Genomic DNA, 23,124 nt, shown 5'->3' on the forward strand with positions numbered 1-23,124 from the left:
TTCAAACCTTGGCGCTCAAACACACACTTGTGAGTTCCGCTCGTATCACAAATTGATCCCTCATGTAATGATAGACTTTCGCAGGGCCAAATGTAATCTACTATTACACAAGAAGTAACATTTCCATCACAATGATGCCTCGATGATAAGTAATATACTCTTACCACGGCAGAGTAAAGTAAACCAGGCAGGAGCACTTAATTTGAGTAGGAATCTGAATAATCTATTAGCTTTATTTTTTTTGCAAAAATTAGTACATTATGTACCTGCTTCCAAATTTTTAATTTGGCTAGTACAGAAACTGAAAATTTGAAGAAAAAAAAGTCTTGTTCAAAAACTGGTATCGATTGTAAGTTAATTTAGATAACTCTTTACATGCCAACGCTTAGCTTTGGATTGTTTATAGCCCTGAAGATGGTCGTTTGACCGAATGCATGGAAAATAAATAATCACAACCAAAACATAGCATCTACTCTATGAATCTGTTTTTCGCGCTAGCAGATAAATTTAATTCAATTTATGTCAATGTTTATTTGAGTTCATTTTTATACAGCGTATTAGGTCCATTATTTGACGTTTCGAAAATGAACCGCTCCTGCCTGGTCTATTTTACTCTTCCGTGATTTTACTAACATGCCATTTTGACTAAGAAAGCTATCAGTCGAAAATGCTTAAAAGAGTTAAAAGTGACGCAAGTCCTTGTGCAACTAAATAAAAATACTTCGAAAACAACTGATATCGTTTTAGGTGACGCATTCTGCGCTTGTACGCAAAAATTATAACAACAAAATTTTGACTCAAAACAATGTTTAAATGAGATTTTACAAAAAAAGAAAATGGCGTCATATTTGGCAAATTATTCGTCCATCATATTTTTGAATGCTTTTCACAAACCGTTTTCTTAACTGTACTTTTCTAAACATGTTGACGAAAAAAAGACTGCTCTCAATAACCACTTTCATTAAAGAACCCAACTTTTCAAACTTTTCAATCTAAAATCACGACAAATTATTTTTTGTATTCCCAGAAATTTTGTACACTTCTGAAGATTTTCTATAGAATTCTTTTGTTGTTTTACAAATTTCTTTGGAAATTTACAAAATTCCGAGAATCCAAAAAAATAATTTAGACCGGCGTGATTTTAGATTGACCATGCAATTTTGGTGTCAATTTTAAAAATGGAAAATCGATCCACCCTAATAATAATTAAATTTTCTTGAAAGAATTAGGGTGAATCGACATCCTAATTTTGAAAATCAACACCCAACCCACATTGCAGCTTTCGGACGAACTTATCTGCATTCTATTTCTGACTACTTTTGAATGGCACACGGCTGTATGAATGGCTTTTTGGTGTGAACTTTAAGAAGCACTGCTGCTCCAACAAATTATCCGAAGATCTTGAATACTGACTGCACTTGATGTATTTTACCTATGCTTTCCAAAGAAACTCCTATTTCCACATGCATTTGTAGTGATGACAAACTTGTGTGGCATATGGCGCCTCTACTCGAATTAAGAGGCGTGCTGTATAAAGCCGGTACAGAGATACTAAAAACAGTTGCTTTGGCAGGTGGTCTTCATCATATTTAGACTCAGCGTACTCATCGTTAATATGATGATGATAGCTTAATCACAGTTACATCCCAAGATATGGATCTTCCAGTGATTCAATGGAATTGAAGTTTTTGTTTAATTTTCTTTTACATTTATTACACGGCTTCAGATAGGCTTCGATGAACAAAGTGCGCCGGAAATCTGATCTTTTCAACTTTTCGACCCTCCTTACGTAAGCGAACATTCAATGGAAAAACGTTCACACTTGTTCTCACATATAGAATGAGTGCTATTTTAATTGAAATGCAAAATCAAATACAATGTGTTATTGTGCCACACAATCTAAAAACTAACTATTTAATGAGAAAAGAATTTCTTGAACTCGGCAAGACCAGCTTCATTTAGATCATATCCCGGTGTTGTTGCCTTGCACTTAGCATACCACTTCTCAACGTTCGGATACTTGCTCAGATCGAAACCAGCTAGATCATACGACGAAATGGTGGCAACCAATGTGATATCGGCCAATGTCAACGATTCCCCAGCCGAATATGTTTGTCCGTCCAAGAATATGTTCAAGAATTCAACGGCTTCTTCCATTTTCTTGAAGTTTTCCGGATTCGCTGGTGCCTTGGCAAAGATTTGCGGATAGTAGTAAGTGGCGAAACGATCGTACAGCGTTCCCATGTCGAAGTACATGCGTTGATTGACAACAGCACGTTTGGTTGGATCTTTCGGATAAAGGGAATCGGTTTTGCCATACTTTTCCACCAAATATGCCATAATGGCACGAGATTCCCATAAATTTAAGTCACCATCAACCATGGTCGGAATTGTATGTTGGGGATTAATCTGAAATGGTTAAAAACGAAATTCAACATCGATGATGCAGAGTTGTATATTTGCAGTATCAAATTGAAAATGGTTTCTGAATTATGCAATGCAATGCCTATGCAAATATGAATGTTAGTATGAGTGAAGCATACACATTTCATGTATCGATTTATGAACCTTTTTTTTATTGAAAAGCAACAGCTAACAACAATTTCAATGAAAATATTTCTGAGTTCATCAACCCAAACTATATCAACGGCTAACAGCATAGTAGTAGATTTTTATGTATTGCATGCATTATAATGCACACGATCATGGTCTTTATGGAAGTGTAACGAACATACCAGAAGGTTTTTTTTTGTCTTGCAGCAAAGACAGTTTTTGTTGTCCAATGACGATTTTTAAATCGTCTATTTAATTTCGAAATTTAATATTCCCGTACAGGTACATGGGTAAAGCTATCAATTTATCATGGTTTCGGGTCATTGCAGTGCTTCATTAAATAAATTTCCTTGAAATCTAATTATTAGGTAGCCGTAACGTGGTGCCCGTTTGTCTGTAGGTGTACATAGTTTCCATAGCAATCATTCCCACAAAACGATTTCTTCCTCAAAGTCACGAGTCACGACTCGTCGTTATAGTTATCGCGACCGGAAGCTTATGATTCCTCATGAGTACTAACTGCTAGAGAGTCATGAGTCATGAAAAATTACCAATACTTTCAGTATAGCATTACCACTAGTGTTGTTCCCAGCAAGGGATCATTCATAAATTATTTAACGCTTTTTCAGTGCTGTCATCAAAATAATATCTTAAATAGCTCGAGAAATTCGGGTTCTGCAAAGGTAAAATTATGTTCCACAACTAAATGAGGGAGTAGAACAAAGTAGAACATCTCACGGAGTATATTTCTCGAGTTATTTAAGATTTCATTTTGCTGGCAGCACTGAAAAAGTGTTACGTAAATTGTATGAATGATTCCGAAGAAGAGATGACAATGTATCATGGGCCACATAATATTAGTGTAATTGCAAGTATCGTTCATTATGAATCGAGAAAAACGTAAAATCCTGACGCTGATTGAAATCTTTACTGTAATTTATATGAAATGCTTTTGCAGTCCATTGGAGAAAGAGTACAATAAAGTTGTCATGAATTTCCTTGCAGAATGTTTGATCAGTTTAAATATTTATCAACTGAATGTGAACTTTGTCGTTTTTCAACGATGATTTATTAGAGACGTTTTATATTTCTATTATAATTATGCGATGAGTATTGACAGGACCGTCATTATTATGTGGTTTATCTAATCGACTATCGAATCTCTGAATTGAATGTTAAGTAATAATGTGATTGCATGTTCTGTACATTTGTAATATCAGAATAAATTAGGTATACTGTTTGCTGTAAGGAATGTGGGTCAAATCATTCGTTTCGCTATACTGTAGAGAATTATGTTTTTGTTGGAATTCACGACTTATACCATCGCTTAGAATATTTGTGAATTGAAATGAATGCCAACAGGCAACACCAGTAATTATTCATAAATTATTTTCGAATTAAATGCTTTAATTAAAAGCCAAGACCATGACATAGCTCAGAAGTTCATCGAAAAAATAAAGAAATTAAATTGTAACGATGTTGTGTTGCTTGCTTTGTTGCTCAGTAAGATTTGCTGGCCAGCAACACAGATTACATACAATTATCTTTCTTTTTGTTTTAAACTTAAAGTCTGTGCCGATTTCTGTCGTCTTACCTTTAGAAATTCAGGCTTTAGTTGTTCTCCAGCCATTAGATTGACGAGTTTCAAGTTAAGTTCCACTCCAACAGCTTTGGCTGTCATCAAAACAGCGCGGCACGGAGCAGATCCAGGTAAGTAGTAAAAATCGATAGTCATTTTCTACGATTCGGGATTACCTGAAAAGCGAAAAATTTGTTAGATGAGACTGGAATATAACTGGATGAGTAGACGGTACTGAACTCCTAGAATGCTGGACTAAACGCTTAATAATCGATGACTGGAGGATTTGTAATTACGAAGATTTTAAACGAAATAATAGTAGGCAAGTCCTCGCAGTCGCTCGACGTTGTTTTTTTTTACTTTGGAACACTAGATTGATTTAACCATAGCACTGAACAAAGCACTAGAACAGTCAAGAGGGGCCTTCTCGACGCAGTAGTCCAAATTTCTCAAATGTTCAGTGCTATGATTTAACAAATCGCATATTCAACTAAATCTAGTTCTTGTAACTTCGAATCTAATACATATTAAGCGGATGATATTTGTGAGTTGAAGATACAAAAAATATTTTTTTTTTTAAATTTTATTGACATTATTGAGCGAAAGAAAATATTATTCTCTTGACTGTAAGTCAAGGTCTTACAACAAAATATTCACTCAGATTAAAAATGCAGTCAAAATCCAATTCTTGTTATCCATTCCCCTTACATTACCAGTGTTACATATATATAATGTGGAATGATCAAACATCAATTGGGTTGTAATCGTTGAAAATGTGACTCCTGTATTTTGTCGCACTAAATGTTAAACCAATCAAGGGTGTATACTTTGGGGAGGTCACGCAGACCGCCATTTTATTAGATACGCGGGAACACACCACTTCTGATGACTTTACATATACAAAAAATTCACCACATCATCAAGACGACGAGAATCATCAGAGTAGGTGAATTTTTGTATGAAATCGGCCATTTTATCATCAACTGTGGTGTGTAACCCGCGTATCTGTATCTGTGTGACCTCCCCAAGTATACAGCCTTGAAACCAATACCCTCACTAGCAAACAAACTACGTTTTGACGCTGTCAAAATATTCTGGCAAAAAATGTTAGATTTACAATCTCATGATCTAGCAGACGTTGAAAATGGATAAGTACGCTTTGATTAAGTTATTACTTAATGTTCAGTTCTTTTAAATTAGTCAAAGCTTTCGGACGTTTCAAATGAATTCACTGCATTTTTCTAATCTTTGTATTCGTTATTGCTCATGGAAACCTGCAAATCCAACAAAAAAGAGTTGACAATCTTACCTGTAGCAGGTAACTTCATCTCCAGGCTGTTGACTGATTTCTAATTTTACATGCAAAATTCAAAGACTACGTTGCATTTTTACTACCCTAATAAAATGTAGTTAGTTTGCTAGAGAGGGTATTGCTTAAACGTTAAATACAGTGGTGGATCAAGTAAATTATCTGACCTATGCGGTTGAAATTTAAAAATGTTTTGACTCGGGAGGTCAAAAATTTAACTTTTTGACTGAGGAGGTCGCGATGACCGTCCATAGGTGGTTATAATATACTAAAATGCTTGTCACAATTTTCTTTTCGTGCTTATTGTCAACAGATTTTCAAAAACTTTTTTCTATTCGACGAGAACTAAAATTCCTGTGGTTCAGTTCGGTGATGGAAAAAATAGGAGTAACATAAACATAAAACATAAAATGTGTCGATTTTCCAAATTCCGTGCGTGTAAATCGATCATTCAAGTAACCTGATCCACCCAAGAGGTGGGCTTAGTTTATAAGTAACTTATAAGCACATTTTTTATAGTTTTTGAATAGGCAGTTGGTTAAACTTTACATCAAAATACAAATTATTGTTCAGCTATATCTTATCAACTCAACGATATAAATAAATGTCAAATAAGAGGATTATCAAACGTCAGGCCCGAACTTTGTTGATAATCATGTATTTATACTTAACTAATGCGACACGTTAAAAATTTACATAATTCGGCTCTGAAAACAGATTTTTATTTACTGTTTTCATAATCACGGCAACCTAACAATAAAGATCGGGGAATACATCAATGCATGAGTTCGAGTTCCTCAACTAGCGAAGTCCGCATAAGATTTAAACTATAATATTTTAAGGTGTCTGAAACATTTCTATTGATAATATTTTTGGAAGACAATATGATCTAAGAACAGAACCTCAGGTTGCCAGCAAACATTTGTCTAATTAAAGATTATTTCACTGAGATAAAGTCAAATGAATGTCTTCAAGTATACGAAGCAACTACGATATTAATCATACAGAATTTCAAAACGAAAATGTGAATTCATGTTCCTAAGAACAGGTTCCCATTATACCTAACAACCCATACAGTAATTGGTGAGTGATTACACGGTTTTTTTTTGTTCAATTTAAATTGTTTCGTTTGTTAGTTCGGTTATTTATTTATTTTTTTGGTGAGCTACTTTCACAAAAATGAGATCAATTAATACTTTATATTCTTGTCTGCATTATATCTAGACATAAAATCTTATGCAGCATGTGGGATGCACACCGAACAAATCTACATATAACACCATCATAACGGCAATGAAATTTTGTTAAAGAATGGTGAAAAGTGAAAGGAATTTAAAATGGTTTATGTTTCGCTCGACATGTTTTTTTTTTCATAAAAAGTTCGAATCTAAGTGGGACTTGTAGATGTTGAATAGGTATAACAAACTTCTCGTTCAGCATTTCTCTCACAGTTCAAATACCGAAACTGTTAAAATCGAAAATTTGAGCCGGAAACACAACCACTTTACCGAATCGATTGCGATACAATAGAGTTGAGAGTACGTACAAGTGATACATTTATTTTTGTCAGTTGAACTTTAGAAGAGTGGGTTATAAAGCCGAAATTGTCAATTCTTTTGTAAATTATTTTCATACCAATAGTATTGGATATTGAGAAAGTAATTCATCACATGAGGTTTTTGTTAGGACTAGGACATGGAACTAGGCATGTTCGATAATTCATTCGATTGATAAAATATCGATTATTTCCCTGGAATCGATTATCGATATTTTCAGAAAATCAATATCAATCGAATGAAATATCGACTGAAAATCGATAAATATCGCCTGATATTCGGTACATAACGACTGATAATCGGCAAATATAGACTGATAATTCGATTTTCAGTGGATATTTGTTGATTATCAGTCGATATTTATCGATTATCGATAAAACATTCGATTGATATAGTATCGATTATTTGAAAATTTTATCATCGATTGATGATATTTTTCAGTGAACATGCTTACATGGAACGGCGTACTACTTTACCCCGAAAACTGTTGCTGGAGCAAGTTGCTCAAAACACATGAGTGAGTTTGCAAGTATCACAAAGTTGTTTCCGAAATAATAGGGGTAGACCATTGTGGTTGGTAAAGTTTGTAAGTAAGTCAATTTCGTAAACGTTTGACATTTAATGTATGAGAGAAATGTCAAAAGTTTACGAAATTTACTTACTTTAAGTAAGTTACTTACGAACTTATCGAACCCCTAATGAAGTACGTAGCAGTATCCAATGGATGAAAAATAGTCCTAATGTAATGGTTAATTTTCACAGGGGCAAATTTCTATGTAATGGTGAAATTTCGAATGGGACAGGTAGTAAATATTATTCACTTGATCTGTGAATATTGAAGGTTTTTGATGTAATGTAACTTCTATTTGTCGTATCGGTAAAAAGTAAAGACCTCAACGTCTAGGCAAACCCACCCTGTAAGTCGTTAATTGTTTGACTTAAGTCAGCTACTACTAATATTCATTTCGTGCAAGAGTTATGAACTACAACCATTTCTGCGCCGGATGTAAGCGTCACGCCTACTTTCAATTACATATTATATTATTACTTAACTTAGTACATCTACCAAACCGACATCATATTTATCGCATTTTAACTTTATACACGAACGATTAAACAAATATAATCTGCACAATTCGTTTTACAAAGAAGAGACGACTAAACAGTAATAAAAATGCTTGCATCTAAATTCGAAATAAACATCGTAACAAACAAAAAGCGAAAAGACCGGTCAGGATTTTGCCGACTCATTGTCAAACAAAAAATAAATAATTACATTAATCACACCAGCGTGTTATATAACTGAGCCATAAATAACTGAGACTTCACAATCAAACTAGTGCGATTCATTCTAGGAACTTTTTAATTATTAAAATTTAATAATTAACCATCGTAAGCAATTTTTGCGAGTGTACATCGTATGTTCATAACATATGGACAGAATTTAATATATCGTTTTAACTTACTGTAACTTTTATAAAACACGGCCAAACAATCACTATACACGAAAAAAAAGAGTTGTTGGATACCAACGATATTTATCCGCTGATTACGTACACAAAACTGGCTTGGGACGCTCGTGTAGCCGGCAATTTATATATAGAACTCTGTGCGAGAGAGCTGCTATAGTTAGTTGGTGTTAGTTTTTTTTAAACATTATATTATGAGACAATCAAATGTATGTTGCTCGAAGAGGCGCCGAGTATTTCATGCAATGTTATAACATATAGGAAAGAATGGATTTATGTTAGTGAGTCTGATACTGATATATCTATTCTCTTTTGAGAGAACTTGATGTTTCTCTAAAGCCAGAGGAGTTGACTTTCGGAAAGAAAATGAATGGATGACTTTTGGTCCTGACGTGACTTAAACAGGTTACAGGTGCAATTGATCGATTGACCTTTAACCTATATAACTGATGGTCAGTTTCTTCTATGTATTGTATTGTATAAGCATTTTAGGGGCCATTCAAATAGTGCGCACGCAGTTTCCTGGGAATTTTTGATACCCCCTCCCCCTCTGCACGCTTTCGCACGTTTTTCAAAACCCCTACCCCCAAAAGTGCGCACGTTTTCAAAAAAAAATTTTTTTCCAAAAATTGTCAGCTTTTCTGGTAGCTGATCCAGAAATTCAATAGAATAAACTTTAATTAAGTTTTGCGTGATAGTGTGATCAATTTTAGTGCAACACCACACGAAAGTCTTTTTTGGCTATTGAAAATTGTATTTCCAAGGTCGAACTATACGTTTATATGTATCACTTCGTCGAAGGATTGATTCCAGCGCAATTCCCAACCAAATTTGTGTCAGGATGAGATCACTTGGATTGAACCAAATACCTTCTCTACACAATTTTGTATACGGACGAGGTCACTTGCGTTGACAAAAAGACCTTCTCTGCACAATTTGTGTAAGGATTTTGCTATAATATTGTGTAGAGCAGACGTTTGATTAAATTAATATGACTTTGTCCGTTTACAAAAGAGAGGGTCTTTGGTTCCATCCAGATGACTTTATCCTTATACAAATTGTGTAGAGAAGGTGTTTGGAATAAAGCCAATAGCCAAAGTAGAATAGATTTCACCTTTGTCTGTCTTGAACTAAAATATCGCATGTGTCAGTCATACTATGAACATAACACCGTATCTAAATTATGTTAAATAATGATTTTAGAGCGCTTGACTCAAGAAATTCACTCCTACTTGTGCAGGAAATCTTTCATTTGCTGAAGAAGTAATTCCACATGTGTTTGGTTATTCTGATTGTTTTCTTAAGAATATCCAATGACCGACTAGAGAGTTTCTTGAGCAAAGCGATAGTTCTAGTAGGGTTTTGGGACATTTCTAGTTTACAAGTTTCGGCCCAAATTGAGTGCGCACGCTTTTAGCTAACTCCCCCCTCCCCAGCGCACTTTTCTGCACGCTTTTAACAACCCCCCCTCCCCCCTAAAGTGCGTGCGCACTATTTGAATGGCCCCTTATATTGTAGTTTTATGTAAGCTAGTGGGTAGTAGACAATATTTTCACGAATCCTGTTTTCCAATTTTTCATTTGACTCAGGCCAACTTATATTTTACATGTTCAAAATAGCAAAAACCGAAGTCAGTACACACTCGAAAAAGTGATGTTCCATTTTCATCCCGAGCACAGCCTAAACATAGAATATTTCCGGAAGCTGATGCTATGCACTTCTTTCGTTCAGACCGAAGTCATGTTTTAGTGGTGTGACCTAACACACAACCCATGTAACGCAACGCATACATGTACTTATCAAAATTTATAGATTTTTTGAGGACTGGTCAGACTTAGGTGGCATGTATCAGGAAAGTTCAACATTTTTCACCACCTTCCCTTTTAGTGCTATCATATCATTTAGGAATGTCAAAATAAAGATTCGGAACCACGGACGTAATGTACTATGAAATCAATTTCTTGAAAATAATTTTATTAAATGAGGTAATAGATCAAATAGGAAAAATGCAGATATTCTTGCTGTTTGTAAAAAATTAACTAGAAATTCAAATTGCATCGCGCGTAATGTTTTCCTTTTTTTTATAAATTATTAGAATTCTCTGAGACCGAAAAAATAAATGAAAATAAAACAAAAGTGTCATCGTTATTCAATGATTTTTGTTACTCTTAGCCTATATGTTCTATAAATCATCAACCGGAATAATTCGGTGTGAGTGCAGGTATACCAATAATTATTACTCTTATTTGTGGTTAGCCGTACATACAATGGAAATCAAAATAACCATGATTAACCGTCGCGTTGCTTTAGGGTTTCCTATTACTCAGAATGAGTGATTCGTAAAAATGTAAAAACCAGTTTCATATAACAGTTTGTATGCGAGAATCTTCTCGATATGTATTTGATGTCTTATGGTCGTAAACATAATATGCCGACTGGAAACAAAATTGCGATGAAATTTATCAATTTCTGCGAATATCGACAGAGAGTAAAAATTCTCACAGAAAACGTGAACTAATCCTACCTTCGTACACAAACGACATGTCCTGTAAAATTTTACTAGGAAAGTAATAAGGACCTAGGACAATGCCTTTACCAACCTCGTAAGTTAAAATAGCATAGCACCTGGATACGAGATAACTCGTCACTTCGCAGTTATAGTGATCTACTATTATCATCACCAACGTCGACAGTTACGCGCGGATCCCTACTTTCCTAATTTATTTTCGTTATGATGTACACATATTGAACATATGATAATGACAACATTTCCAAAATAAATTCACCTGCAATCGGGATCCGTAATTTATCTGATCCGCTGAGGGTTTGTTGCCTTCTGTGTTTATATACTCTGAACATGATAACTTGAATTCGTATCGGATTTCGATTACTCATAAAATCTTGACATTAAGTTCGAAGATAGGATATAACGGACTGGTGATCTTAGAGATAAACTCGCCTCAAAATAGTTAACAAGGAATTTTTTATCTTTGGTTGTTTTTCATAGATTCCAATAGTTCCACTTACCACACCTAAATAACCTCCATACAAACTGCACACACACTCTACGGGGAATAATGATCGAGATGTCCGTTGCGTTGCGTTGTGATATTTTATAAGGACCAATACTTGCGTAAAATTTGTAGTGTCACATTTTGTTTATGTTTGCAACGTAAAGTTTTGTGGTACACATTTTCTTAAAGCGTACTGTTTGTTTCGATGTTTCTTGCAATTTTATGTAATTTCAATTGTTTATTGAACATTGACACCAGCAATAACGGTGGAGAATTCGAAGACATGGAATATATAGAAAAGCATAAGTCGGTACGCCGGTCACTGAAAATTCTAAATTGTATCAATATACTGGTCATCATTTCAATGTTTTACGCATTTATCGGTTTCTGCGCTAAAATAATAATCGATCTGTCATTAAAATAAAGAAATTGTGATTTTGTATCTGCGGATCTAATTTTATTTTTGTTTTCATGCGGACCGGACTTCTTATTAAATGATTTGTACGTGATTTACTGCCGCTACAGGCTATGGACATACATGTATGTGGGCCCAGATATCTTACATCTCCTGTACCATTGTTAGAAAATGACAAAAATAATGTTTCAGTCACAGGTTCAGGATACTTTTTTGGGTACAAAGTGCTTGCCCCATATTTACTGGACAGTACCTATCGAATGAGGCTTGTAGCCTGTAGCGTCAGTAAATCACGTGCAAAAAACACCCTTTTTCGACTTTTGGTGGAAGTTCCACAGCCAATAAAGAATATTAAAATTAAACGACTGCGATTTTCGACTATTGGGGCCAAGGGCAATCTGGGCATGTAAACAAAGCGTCGCTAATAGCTCCGACGGAGCCTGGTTCACTTTCAAAAAAATCCCTCTTACTGAATTTGCTATTGATTTCCCAAAACTGGACGCGAAAAGATGACATAAAAGCAATAATAGAAATTGAATATCTACTTTAAAATAAATCCAAGATTAAAAATCTAATTTAGCTATTTTATCATGTCAATTTATCAAATACAATTAAAAATCTAACGAAACAAAAGTAAGTACCAACATAAACTTCAAATTTTTCGCGCGTCAAAATATGACAGTGGTCCTTAACGCATGAAATGAAAAAAACGTTGACGTACATCTCGATCATTATTCCCCGTAGAGTGTGTGTGCAGTTTGTATGGAGGTTATTTAACCACACCATGTTGCATGTGCATAACAAAGGGAATCATACTAACACATGGAACAAGTGGGTTATAACATTTGGGAATTAAATTCCTTGTGTTAAGTTCGTCAATGAATCTAGAAGTTATTCCGATAAGAACGGTTTGCCGCAATTCACTTGAGCTGAATACTCAACTCAATAGGAGAAATGACCGAACTTTTCAACTGATATATTATTTGCTAAAAAGGGCTTATAAAATAGAAAATTTCAACGATTGTGAATTATACGGCCAGAGCGCAGCAAGAACCTATATTGACACGAGTTTCAATTTTATTCAAGAGGTAAGAAAGATATTTTTCTAGTGCCTTCAGCAGATAATATGACTTAAGCATCTGTTTATTCTGAAAATGAGGTTTGAATGAAACAAAAGGAATGCACAGTTAATGGCAAAGTATGACGACTTCATGAAATTTTTGTAACAGTTACAGGGATCTGTTAAGGCCCGTCATTGGGAAATGACAGGACAGTTTCCCGAAAATGTATGCAAAAATTTATCACAAAAATTCACCGAAAAAATTCAAAGAAACTCACCTCTGATACTTTCCATTGTATTCGGGCATAGTATCTTTAGGTCGCCAAGGCATATTTGAACACTAAACACTTTTAACTCGATGCAAAAACAAAAAGTTTTTTTTTTGTTTTGTCGCAACAAAAACAAAGAAAATATTTCGACACAACTGTGACACTCCGCTACTATAAGTACCGGAATGAATGTTTGCTGTGTTCACTTCGGCGGTAAAATATTTTCATTCAAAAAAGTGTCGGACATTTAAAAACAATCATCAAACGGTTGACAAAGGGTAGCGTATACATTTAATAATGCTCATCGACCATTTTTTAAAGCTTTACGAGAGCTCAGCGGACATTCTCTCAACGATGGGAGAGCATTTATTAAAAATTTAGCCTCTCGTAAGACTGCACTGAGCGTAAATAAATGTTCGTTTCTCTTTAGTAAGCTAAGAAGACTTCGCGAAGTCTAATTATGCCACCTCTTTGAATAAAAATATCGGCTGAGGTCGAATAATTCTTCGCTGAGCTTTAACAAACCTCCGCTGAGCTCTAATAATTCTCCGCTAGGCTTCAGGAAGTGTCCTTTAGGCCTAAGGAAGTTTCAGGAGGCTTAATGAAGCTAATCGGACACTCAGCGGAGATCTGCCAAAGCTAAGTGGAGTCTTATTAAATCATAGCAACAATTATTAGGTATCCACTGATGCTTATTGAGTGGTCGCTTAGCTTCATTGCCTTACTACAACGTGCTAAGGTCTGACGGACTCTTACTGAAGCCTAGCGGAGAAATATTAGAGCTCATTAGAGGTTTGTCAAAGCTCAGCGGAGAATTATTAGACTCAGCGAAGTCTTGTTAGCTTACTAAAGAAGTGGGAGAGGTTACAATTTTAATAAATGTCTACCATCGTTGAAGGGTCAGACACTTTTTTGAATGAAAATATTTTACCGCCGAAGTGAACACAGCAAACATTCACTCTAGTTCTTATAATAGCGGAGTGTCACAATTGTGTCGAAATATTTTCTGTGTTTTTGTCGCGACAAAACAAAAAAAAACTTTTTGTTTTTTCATCGAGTAAAAAGTGTTTAGTGTTCAAATATGCCTTGGCGACCTAAAGAGACCATGACCGAATACAATGGAAAGCATAAGAGGTGAGCTTCTTTGAATTTTTTCGGTGAATTTTTGTGATAAAATTTTCCATACGTTTTCGGGAAACTGTCCTGTCATTTCCCAATGACGGGCCTTAAGAAAATCAGTTAAGAGCGCTCACCCCTTGGCAAAATTCTAGCCTACCTTTGTGCGCAAAAATATTCGTTTTTTTAATGATTTCTCTGAACGAAAATCTTTTTTTTGAAAAAGTAAAACCATTAAAGAATGCAAAAAAGTGTCACTTTCAAAGGAAAAATTGGTTTGTGGGTGATAAGTTATCCCACTTGGAGAAACCTTTGCAAAATGTGTAAATTACACATTTTGCAATGGTTTCTCCAAGTGGGGTAAAGTAATGACTTACAAACCAATTTTTGCTTTAAAAGTAACACATTTTTGCATGCTTTAATGGTTTTACTTTTTCGAAAAGAGATTTTCGTTCAGAGCATCAAAAAACGAATATTTTTGAGCACAAATGTAGGCTAGAATTTTGCCAAGGGGTGAGCGCTGTTAATCAAGTGACCTGACCGACCCAAAAGGTGGAGCCTTGTAATTAATTGAATAAGACTAAGACCCGCATTATGCCAAATAAAGGTCCTTCACAAACGATAGCACGTAAGTACACCATATAATAAAAATGACAGTTGCTATTTTTAAAAGCTTTTTTATTCAATGGTGAATTTAAGCAATAAACTCTTTATGTGCAAATACCAACCAGATTCTAATACGTGCCATGCGAAATTTCTTTTGTTAGTTAACGTACACATAAATTAAAAATAATAAAGTGCTGACTGTTGATTCGTCTCGTAGTGATAAAGTCAACTCATAGAATTACAATATGTCGTCTTTAAACATGTCTGGATACCCATTCAATTGATTATCAATAGCGCCACTATATAACTTCTAGAGTATACCTCTACGAGAAAACCGTTTCCCTGATTTAAAAGAATTCTTCTTTCGACAGTAGAACTAGTCACTAGACCAAAATTAATATTTTCTTCAATTTTAACACTAGGTATAGCAACTGTGAAAGTCATACTTGGGTTTTTATTCGAGATGGCTTTCTAATAATTTTTTTTTTCGCAGATGCCACTTCACATTTCTTTAAAAATTCACTGTTTGGTGTGAATTTTTTAAAAAGTTTTTTTAATGGAGACCCAGGACTGTCACTGTTTCGGTGTTTGCTTGCATTTGTAATTTTAGTGAATAGCTATAATTCTATGATGAGATTTTTTGAAGTCGATTTTAGTGCAAAAAGCCCAAGGTCTACTACGTCACTCGAAACTTTTTTCTACCATTACTTTAAAAATGACAATAAAACGAGCCGCTGGCTGATTCACTTCATAGAATTATGCCTATTCACCATACCTACAAAGCAGTACCATTTCAGTGACTGTATCTGAGAAAAACGTTTTTAAAAAGATTCACTTCGAAATTTTCAAAGCGGTATACTGGCCATCTGGGTGGATTGTTTTCGTTTTCGCCTTCGCAAACTCTCTCCAATAAACCCACCCAAGTATGACTTACACTGTTACTATATCCAGTCGAAAAACCAATCAACACTTCATTTCTGCTTTATGTGCACCTTATGTCATTGTTTACAATAAGTCTTTTCGAATTCGCTGTTATATTTTCAAAATTCAATCAAATCAATCGAGAAAAATGCAACAGTAGATGCGAAATCGACAGATCAATAAAATATGATCGCAACACAAAAGACTTTCACTCAATTTCGCATTGTTGTGTGAACCAACAGTGATTAAAATGAGTCAACAAAGAGTGAACGGAGCAAACATGACAACCAAATTATTTAAGTTTAGATCTAAATAAGCTCGCTAAAACATCACAGCCAGTTTGATTTATTTCCTGCAAAGAACAAGTCCAGCATCACGACAAAAGTAAATTCAGATCGAAAACTGAAATAACCGTACCTCATAACCATACGCCTCCAAAGCACCTTTACATCGATTCAACCATATCGCAACTCTTGCATACGGTTTTATGTCGAAATCCATTGCTTCGATTTGCGAAACGGTCACCAACAATGTTATATCGGCAACGGTGAGAGAGTTAGCAGCACACCATGTTCGACCTTTTAGCATAACATCGAACCAACCCAAAGCTTCGTCCAAGCGAGCTTTTTTCGTTTCATCCAAGGGCGCACCCATGATCATAGTGGGGAACTTTAAATCGGTTTTTTCAATTTCAATTTCATTTGGATATTTGGTAGAATTCAATCGAAACACTTACGTAGTAGTCGGTCATCCGAGCATACAATGTACCCAAATCGAATTGAATTCGTTGATCGACAAGAGCTCTAACCTTCACATCTTTCGGATATAATGAGTCGTCGGTTGCATATTCCGACACCAAATAAGTCATAATAGCTCGACTGGAACAGTCAGCAACACTTGAGTTAATGAAAAGATATTAAAATTGCATCCGATGACAAACGTACCTTTCCCATAACACAAGTCCTGTATCGTCCATTGTCGGAATGCAATGCTGCGGATTTATCTATTTGTGCAACGAGTTGGTGAAGTGCATGATTTATTGAACTTCTTTAAAAATGAAAATAAAAAAATCACCGCCACAAATTCCGGCTTAAATTGCTCCTGTTCCATAACATTAACCGGTTTCAATTCAAAATTTACATCTATCATACGTGCGAGCATCATGACAGCTCTACAAGGTGGACTGGGCGGCAAAAAATATAACACTGGCATGACTTTGTCACCTCTGAAAAGACAATAAACAAATTCCTCAACAATATTCCGGGTAGAGTCAACCATAAAGATTGGAAGGACAGTTCGGTGGTTGTTTTTTTCCGTATATAGCAAACACCACACAATGCGTTGAACGATGATTTGTTTATTCAATGAATATTCCAACGACTGCAATAAATCGTGTGTTGTACTTTTTGCTGTCGTGAACAAACACAGACTAGTTTACTATTTTCAATCAAACCGCTTTATATCGATCTTTTTAGCTAAAAGCTTTTTATATCGAAATAGTAAAAAAAATGAATTCAATAAACCATACGACGAGTGTACGTATACTAAATTATGCAGGGATAGAAAGTAATGTGAAAGAGATGAAATGTACGAAAAACGTTGTTTTCTGTTTTGATTAATTCAATGGAAAATGTTTTATCGATTGAATATATTTCTGTACGTTTGGCGTACTGTACATTTTTTTTTTAATTAATTATAAACGACGCATCTTTGCATTATTGGCCTAACATCACAAACATGTTCAATTTTTCATTGAAAAAAAAAAATCCATTATGATAGAGACAGAGCGAGCTATTCAAATTATTCGATTTTAATCATAAATTTTAGAGATAATTTTTAAAGGATTTTTTTTTTAAATAAAAGTTTATGAGTGCCAGCAGCATGTGATCAACAGTATGGTAGAGGATAGCCCGGAAATATTTGTTAACAATTTTTTTTTGCTATGTTTATTTTTAAATGGATAACGTTGTCGACCCTTTGGTGTTTTTATCCGGGAGAAAAACAGACCATTATGTATGTATGAATTACCTACTATTAGCCCTTGTTTGTGAACATCGTTAGTCATATCGTCAGTATAGCTACTAGATCTGCATATTGTTTGATCTAAGTATTATACAGTGATAAACTCTCTAAACTCTAAGTGGCCGTCTTTTTCGAATATTTCTCTTACTTCTCTCGTTTCTCTATATATTCGTTATGGAGAAATGAGAGAAGTTGAAGAAATAAGAGACCTAGAAAAAGACGGCCATTTAGAGAGTTTATCACTGTAAAGGATTTACATTTTACATTTTACAACCCCATGGCTGTAAAGAATCCAATTATTCAAAAATTCGTATGTAAAGTTGTGCAATTTTTTCGGGATAAAAATGAATGAAAAAAATGTCATTTCGTCATTGATATTGGCTTCGCCTCGGATCAATAAAATACACCCAAAAGTCGACTTGTCAATATTTCATCCCAAGTTATGTAAATAACTATTACTTGATTAGTTGGTATAAAATGTGTTATGAACCATATAACCGCATATTAGGGTGAGCTCATCGCATATTTTAGTAGCGTTGAACGCTAAGCGTTCCCATTTTTGAATTTTGAAATAGGACGCCTCTGCTATCGAAAAAGAGGACACCTCTGCTATCGAAAAAGAGGACACCTCTACTATCGAAAAAGAAGACGCCTCTACTATCGAAAAAGAGCACGAAAAGTACATTTCCAACGGGGAATCAAAACTTTATCATGCACTACGTCCAGGGTCAAACTACATGTTGTAAGTCAAGAATTCGAATATCCTTGTAATTAATCATTGAAATCATGAAGATGTTTTTTTTAGTGATATAATCCAGCGAATATTATGCGAATGAGGACCATTTGCACTGAGAAAAAAGAGTTGAAAATCTCACCTGTGACTGGTAATTTTGGCTCCAGATAATCTACAATTGCTACGATAGCTGTAAATTTGGTATACGGTGCTTCAGCTGTGGCAGCTATTGTAGATTACCTGGAGCCAAAATTAGCAGCTACAGGTGAGAATTTCAACTCTTTTTCCTCAGTGTGCTAATCTCGCGAGCGGAATATTTTCATGCTATAGAATTGTTTGTTTTATTAACTCCGTTTTGTAGAAAGCAAAGTCATTAGTTGAAGCGGCGCAACGAAACTGTTTTGCTCTATGGGTATGAACTACGAAAAATTTACTTACAAACGACGTTTGTTTTGAAAAACATTCCTCAATTTCACTCAGTTTTATCCTATAAATCAAGTTCCAGACAAAGAAAACAGTAGGTGACTCTACGGTAGAACACGCATGTCAAAGACAGCTGCGATGCATGGGAGAGATACCCAAGACACATGCCATTGATTGAATTTTTATAGACTGTTCTACCTCGTACCCAAGCCAGAGCCTTGGCACCTGTATTTTATTATTCCAATTAATTGTTGCAGTAACGATTTAGGAGTTAGAAAAACCAAATTCTGCCCAAACTACCCTAATTATGCTCAATCAATTGATCATTGTTTATACACTTCTTCTTAAATTAATAGTCGTGTTGGAGATGGAGATGCGTTGCAAACTTTACCGCCTTTTTATAGTTAATTCACCGGTTCTGTGCGTGCATCGTTAATCATTCCAACTAATTTGACTTCATGTCAAGAATCGAAATTGCATCAATACAGTTTCCCAGTTTGATTACTAAAAATGTTTGCACATCAATTTATTTATCGACAACAAGGATAAACGGATGGGTGTGTCGAGAAAATAACCCATTAATTGAATGGATTGTTAAGTGCTTGACTATTAAACTGATTTCTTGCACTAAATGCTTTAGGACTCGATTGATCTCTTATTCTATTTTGTCATTTCAATCATTAAAGATTCAATTCAAAATTGCATACTGGTGGCACACAATTGTACACATTATATGCAATATTTACAGCTTATTCATGATTGCACAAAGTTCATATTGATTACTGTTTCTTTATGAATAAAATTCGAATCTTTTGAATAAACAAGCGTCAATTCTAAGTGAAACCAGCAGTACGGCAGGTATCAATAACAGCTGACTCGGCCATTCTAGACGTTTTTCTCATTTCACTATACCAACTCGTTAAAATGTATCACAAAAATGGTTTCAAAATTTGGCAATTTTCACAGATATAAATTCGGACTCAGTTCTGTAATTCAGAAATAAACATCCAAATACGTCTCATTGTGATACATTGACACGGAAATATGAAATTTGAAAATACCACCCAGACTTTATGTATACGGCTGCCACAAGCACCGATTTACTATTGTTAAATAGCATTTAGAAGAGTAAAATTAATAATTTTTTGAACAAACAATTGGTATTCTGCTCAATAATAACCGTCATAGAAATAAGTGCAGTTAGAGCTGCTCGAGTGTGGGATGTGGTAACAATGTTTGCATTCATTGCTTTTGAATATCCTTCAAAATTTTTGTGATAAAAACGGGTGTCGTTTCTTCGGAACCACTAGACCGACAGATATAAACTTTTTTGTGTTTTTGGTAACTATATATTATTGACGGCATAATAGACCTATAGTATGTACTTCGTAGCAACATTCACACTACACGGAAATGCAAGAAAAGGATACATCAGAACGCGAATCTGTTGCATCTGAAGAAAGATGATGGTAGATGCCTGATTTATCTTTAGAAAAATTTGAATTGAATTGAATTTCAATAAAAACAAAAGTATTTTATCCTACCATTTCACCCTACAAATACAGAAAGAAATGCAAGCAATTAATCAGAACTTTAATAATCTAGTGTTGCGAACAGCATCTACTCCCAACGAGTCTCTCCAGTTACTCCAAATGTAATTCGCCCTTTTTGGTTTAATATGTTTTGTTTTATCGATAATTCCCAATCACTTTGTCCATTAGTTTAATATTCTTCTGAATTGCCGAGATATTCGTTCAAAAATAAAAAAAATAGGTCAAACCGTTCAAATAGTCACGTTAAACGTTTTTAATCCTTTTTTTTTCCTGCTTAAAGTTAAATTGTGCTACTATACCGTCCTATCAGTCCAACTTACTTGACAGCTCCTTTCAGCACAGTGTCTGAATCCGAATCCATACAGTTTCCCAGTTTGATGATTAAAACGTTTGCACATCAATCACAACAAAATAAACACACACTGTGTTTGTGTGTCGAGCGAGCGAGCAAAGAAAAGAAAAACCTTTTTATTGTTTTCGTGTATTAAATGTTGAATTGTTTGGAGCAAACAGAAACGGATTTCTACTATTAAGCGTTTACAGACCGACCGATCGACGTCTCTTGTTCCATTTTGAAAACCTTACAGTAAAATGACAATTTATTCATAATAATATACTGGCGGCGGGCAAAAATTATACATTCCAACCCATATAGCTACCCCATCACAGTTTATTTATCGTTGTTCATATAGTTTATATCCGAATTGGCATTGGGATTCATGTTGATTTCGTTTTCATTATGAATAAAATACGAACTCTAGAATGAACTACCGCCACCGTTACTACCAGTTTGGAAAAACTACATTATGGTGGAATTGAAAACATAATTTTTTCTGATATTCTTTGATGGAAATGGCTTTTTTTCCCGTTCTTTTTTATGAGTTCCTCTAAACTCGCATTGCGCAGTGTCTGGTGTAGTGATAGAGATATTTTTTTTTGCTAAAAAAAAGTTTTACTATTCCACTATTCCACTATGACATTCATATTGGTTTATACCAACATTTATGTATAAACGGATAAAGAATGAGTTCAAACTTAGAATTTTATTTGTTTCTGGTGGTCTTATAGCTTGTTAAACGAACCAAGTATAATATATAAAAAGTGGTGTGAAAGTTTCAAATTTCAGCAACAAGTAAATAATGTTTTGTGAATTTTAATGCACAAAAAAAAACTAATAAAATTTTAAATTACATGACATTTGACAGATCTAATTATGGATGGTAGCTATGGAATACTTCGAGTTAGCTTCGGATGTATTGGAAAATAAAACATTTGATCGGACGTGTTACAAATTCTAAATTAAACTTTCTGACTAACATTAACATAAATAATCTTCTTGGGACATTCGTCCATAAGTTTACTGAACTTTCAACGCCTACATATGTTATTGAAAAACTCTACGTAAAAATGTACGAAATGTGCATCTTGTATCTTCTACAAACTGGTGTCGGGACCACATTTTATCGTACGAAATACCAGTTATGTATGATTAGTCGTTTTACTTTATCAAACCGAAAGCAATGGTTACAATCACACAAAGTACAATCACACAATACAAAATATTTGAGCTCGGTTTGGCTCGGATCAACCAATTTCACATGAAAACTGGACTTTTAACTGTTTGTCACCTTTTCGTGTCAATAGCTATTACTCACTAACCACGAGAAATGAGTTTTAATGCTAATGTCTATGAAGTAATGGCTCAGTTTCCGAGGTTGCAATGAGTAATAGTATATTACTTCCGAGATTCCAAGTTGTGTATTTGATAAGTGGGGTGTTACACCTCGACCCAAAGGGGAGAGCTGTATTCCCCACTTGTCAAATAACAACTTGTAACCTCGTAAGTACAATGCTTTACGTGATTAGGCAATGCAAATGAAAATGAAACATGCCGTAACACGTAAAAATATTTACTTTACTAGTGAGAGAATGTGGCCATTACCTCACTAGTGAGTCTTTCCCTCGCTCGTAAAGTAAAACGCCATACTGTACCAGTGAATGAATTTGATATCTCTTATCACGATCACGAGTAAAAGTATCCGAGATATCATATTCCTTCGCTGGTGCAGTAATCTACTATTTACGTTCGTGTAACTCGTATAATTTGCTTGGAAATCGTTTTTTTACTAGTAAATCATAGCCCTTACCTTCGTCTAGGAACTACAAACTATAGTCAAAACAAACAAATTCCAAACAAATAAATACGTAATCTACTAAAATACATGTTTCGTTCAAATTTAATGACAAGGGTACTCATCAATAACTCCCTGCGATGTATGCTTTGTTCATATTATGGTGATAAACAAACAATGTAAAAAATGAGTAGTTACATATTTAAGTTAAAAACTCTACCACAAAGGCATGCAAACACTGGGAAGTTAACATGAATCAGTCGCGCGGTCAACGACGTTAGTTCGATAATAACGTTCTATTTTACCCGAAATGATGTTGACGATGATTTCATATATGGATCGAGTTTCTATGCATTTGATAGCTTTTTGAGAAAGAACCAGTTGACGTTGGTAT

The 23,124-nt window shown here is 34.7% G+C and overlaps 2 protein-coding genes across 3 annotated transcripts; both read right to left on the reverse strand.

The window, feature by feature from the left end:
• Positions 1-1,821: 1,821 nt before the first annotated feature.
• On the reverse strand, positions 1,822-8,614 carry LOC119070487 (glutathione S-transferase 1-1-like). The gene is made up of 3 exons (XM_037174840.1): positions 8,464-8,614; positions 4,148-4,308; positions 1,822-2,409 (listed from the first exon to the last, which is right to left on the reverse strand). The coding sequence occupies exons 2-3, from the start codon at positions 4,286-4,288 to the stop codon at positions 1,915-1,917; spliced, it is 636 nt and encodes a 211-aa protein (XP_037030735.1). The 5' UTR covers positions 4,289-4,308; positions 8,464-8,614; the 3' UTR covers positions 1,822-1,914.
• A 7,286-nt stretch (positions 8,615-15,900) lies between these two features.
• On the reverse strand, positions 15,901-21,268 carry LOC119070488 (glutathione S-transferase D7). 2 transcript variants are annotated; one of them, XM_037174842.1, is made up of 6 exons: positions 20,919-21,268; positions 16,942-17,092; positions 16,812-16,870; positions 16,604-16,745; positions 16,285-16,536; positions 15,901-16,219 (listed from the first exon to the last, which is right to left on the reverse strand). In XM_037174842.1, the coding sequence occupies exons 1-6, from the start codon at positions 20,957-20,959 to the stop codon at positions 16,160-16,162; spliced, it is 705 nt and encodes a 234-aa protein (XP_037030737.1). In that variant the 5' UTR covers positions 20,960-21,268; the 3' UTR covers positions 15,901-16,159. The 2 variants fall into 2 exon arrangements, with proteins under 2 accessions (XP_037030737.1, XP_037030736.1); XM_037174841.1 differs by lacking the exon at positions 20,919-21,268 and having other exon boundaries at positions 16,942-17,311.
• Positions 21,269-23,124: the final 1,856 nt, after the last annotated feature.

This window comes from Bradysia coprophila, assembly GCF_014529535.1.
Source record: "Bradysia coprophila strain Holo2 chromosome X unlocalized genomic scaffold, BU_Bcop_v1 contig_79, whole genome shotgun sequence".
Taxonomy (NCBI): Eukaryota; Metazoa; Arthropoda; class Insecta; order Diptera; family Sciaridae; genus Bradysia; species Bradysia coprophila.

Excerpts from the sequence above, each read along its gene's own strand:
- LOC119070487 (XM_037174840.1), bottom strand. The coding sequence starts at position 4,288 with ATGACTATCGATTTTTACTACTTACCTGGATCTGCTCCGTGCCGCGCT. Across the intron at positions 2,410-4,147 it reads TAAAGCCTGAATTTCTAAAG|ATTAATCCCCAACATACAAT; the intron begins GTAAGACGACAG and ends TAACCATTTCAG.
- LOC119070488 (XM_037174841.1), bottom strand. The coding sequence starts at position 17,145 with ATGGTTGACTCTACCCGGAATATTGTTGAGGAATTTGTTTATTGTCTT. Across the intron at positions 16,746-16,811 it reads GGACTTGTGTTATGGGAAAG|TCGAGCTATTATGACTTATT; the intron begins GTACGTTTGTCA and ends TGACTGTTCCAG. Across the intron at positions 16,537-16,603 it reads CTCGGATGACCGACTACTAC|TTCCCCACTATGATCATGGG; the intron begins GTAAGTGTTTCG and ends ACCGATTTAAAG.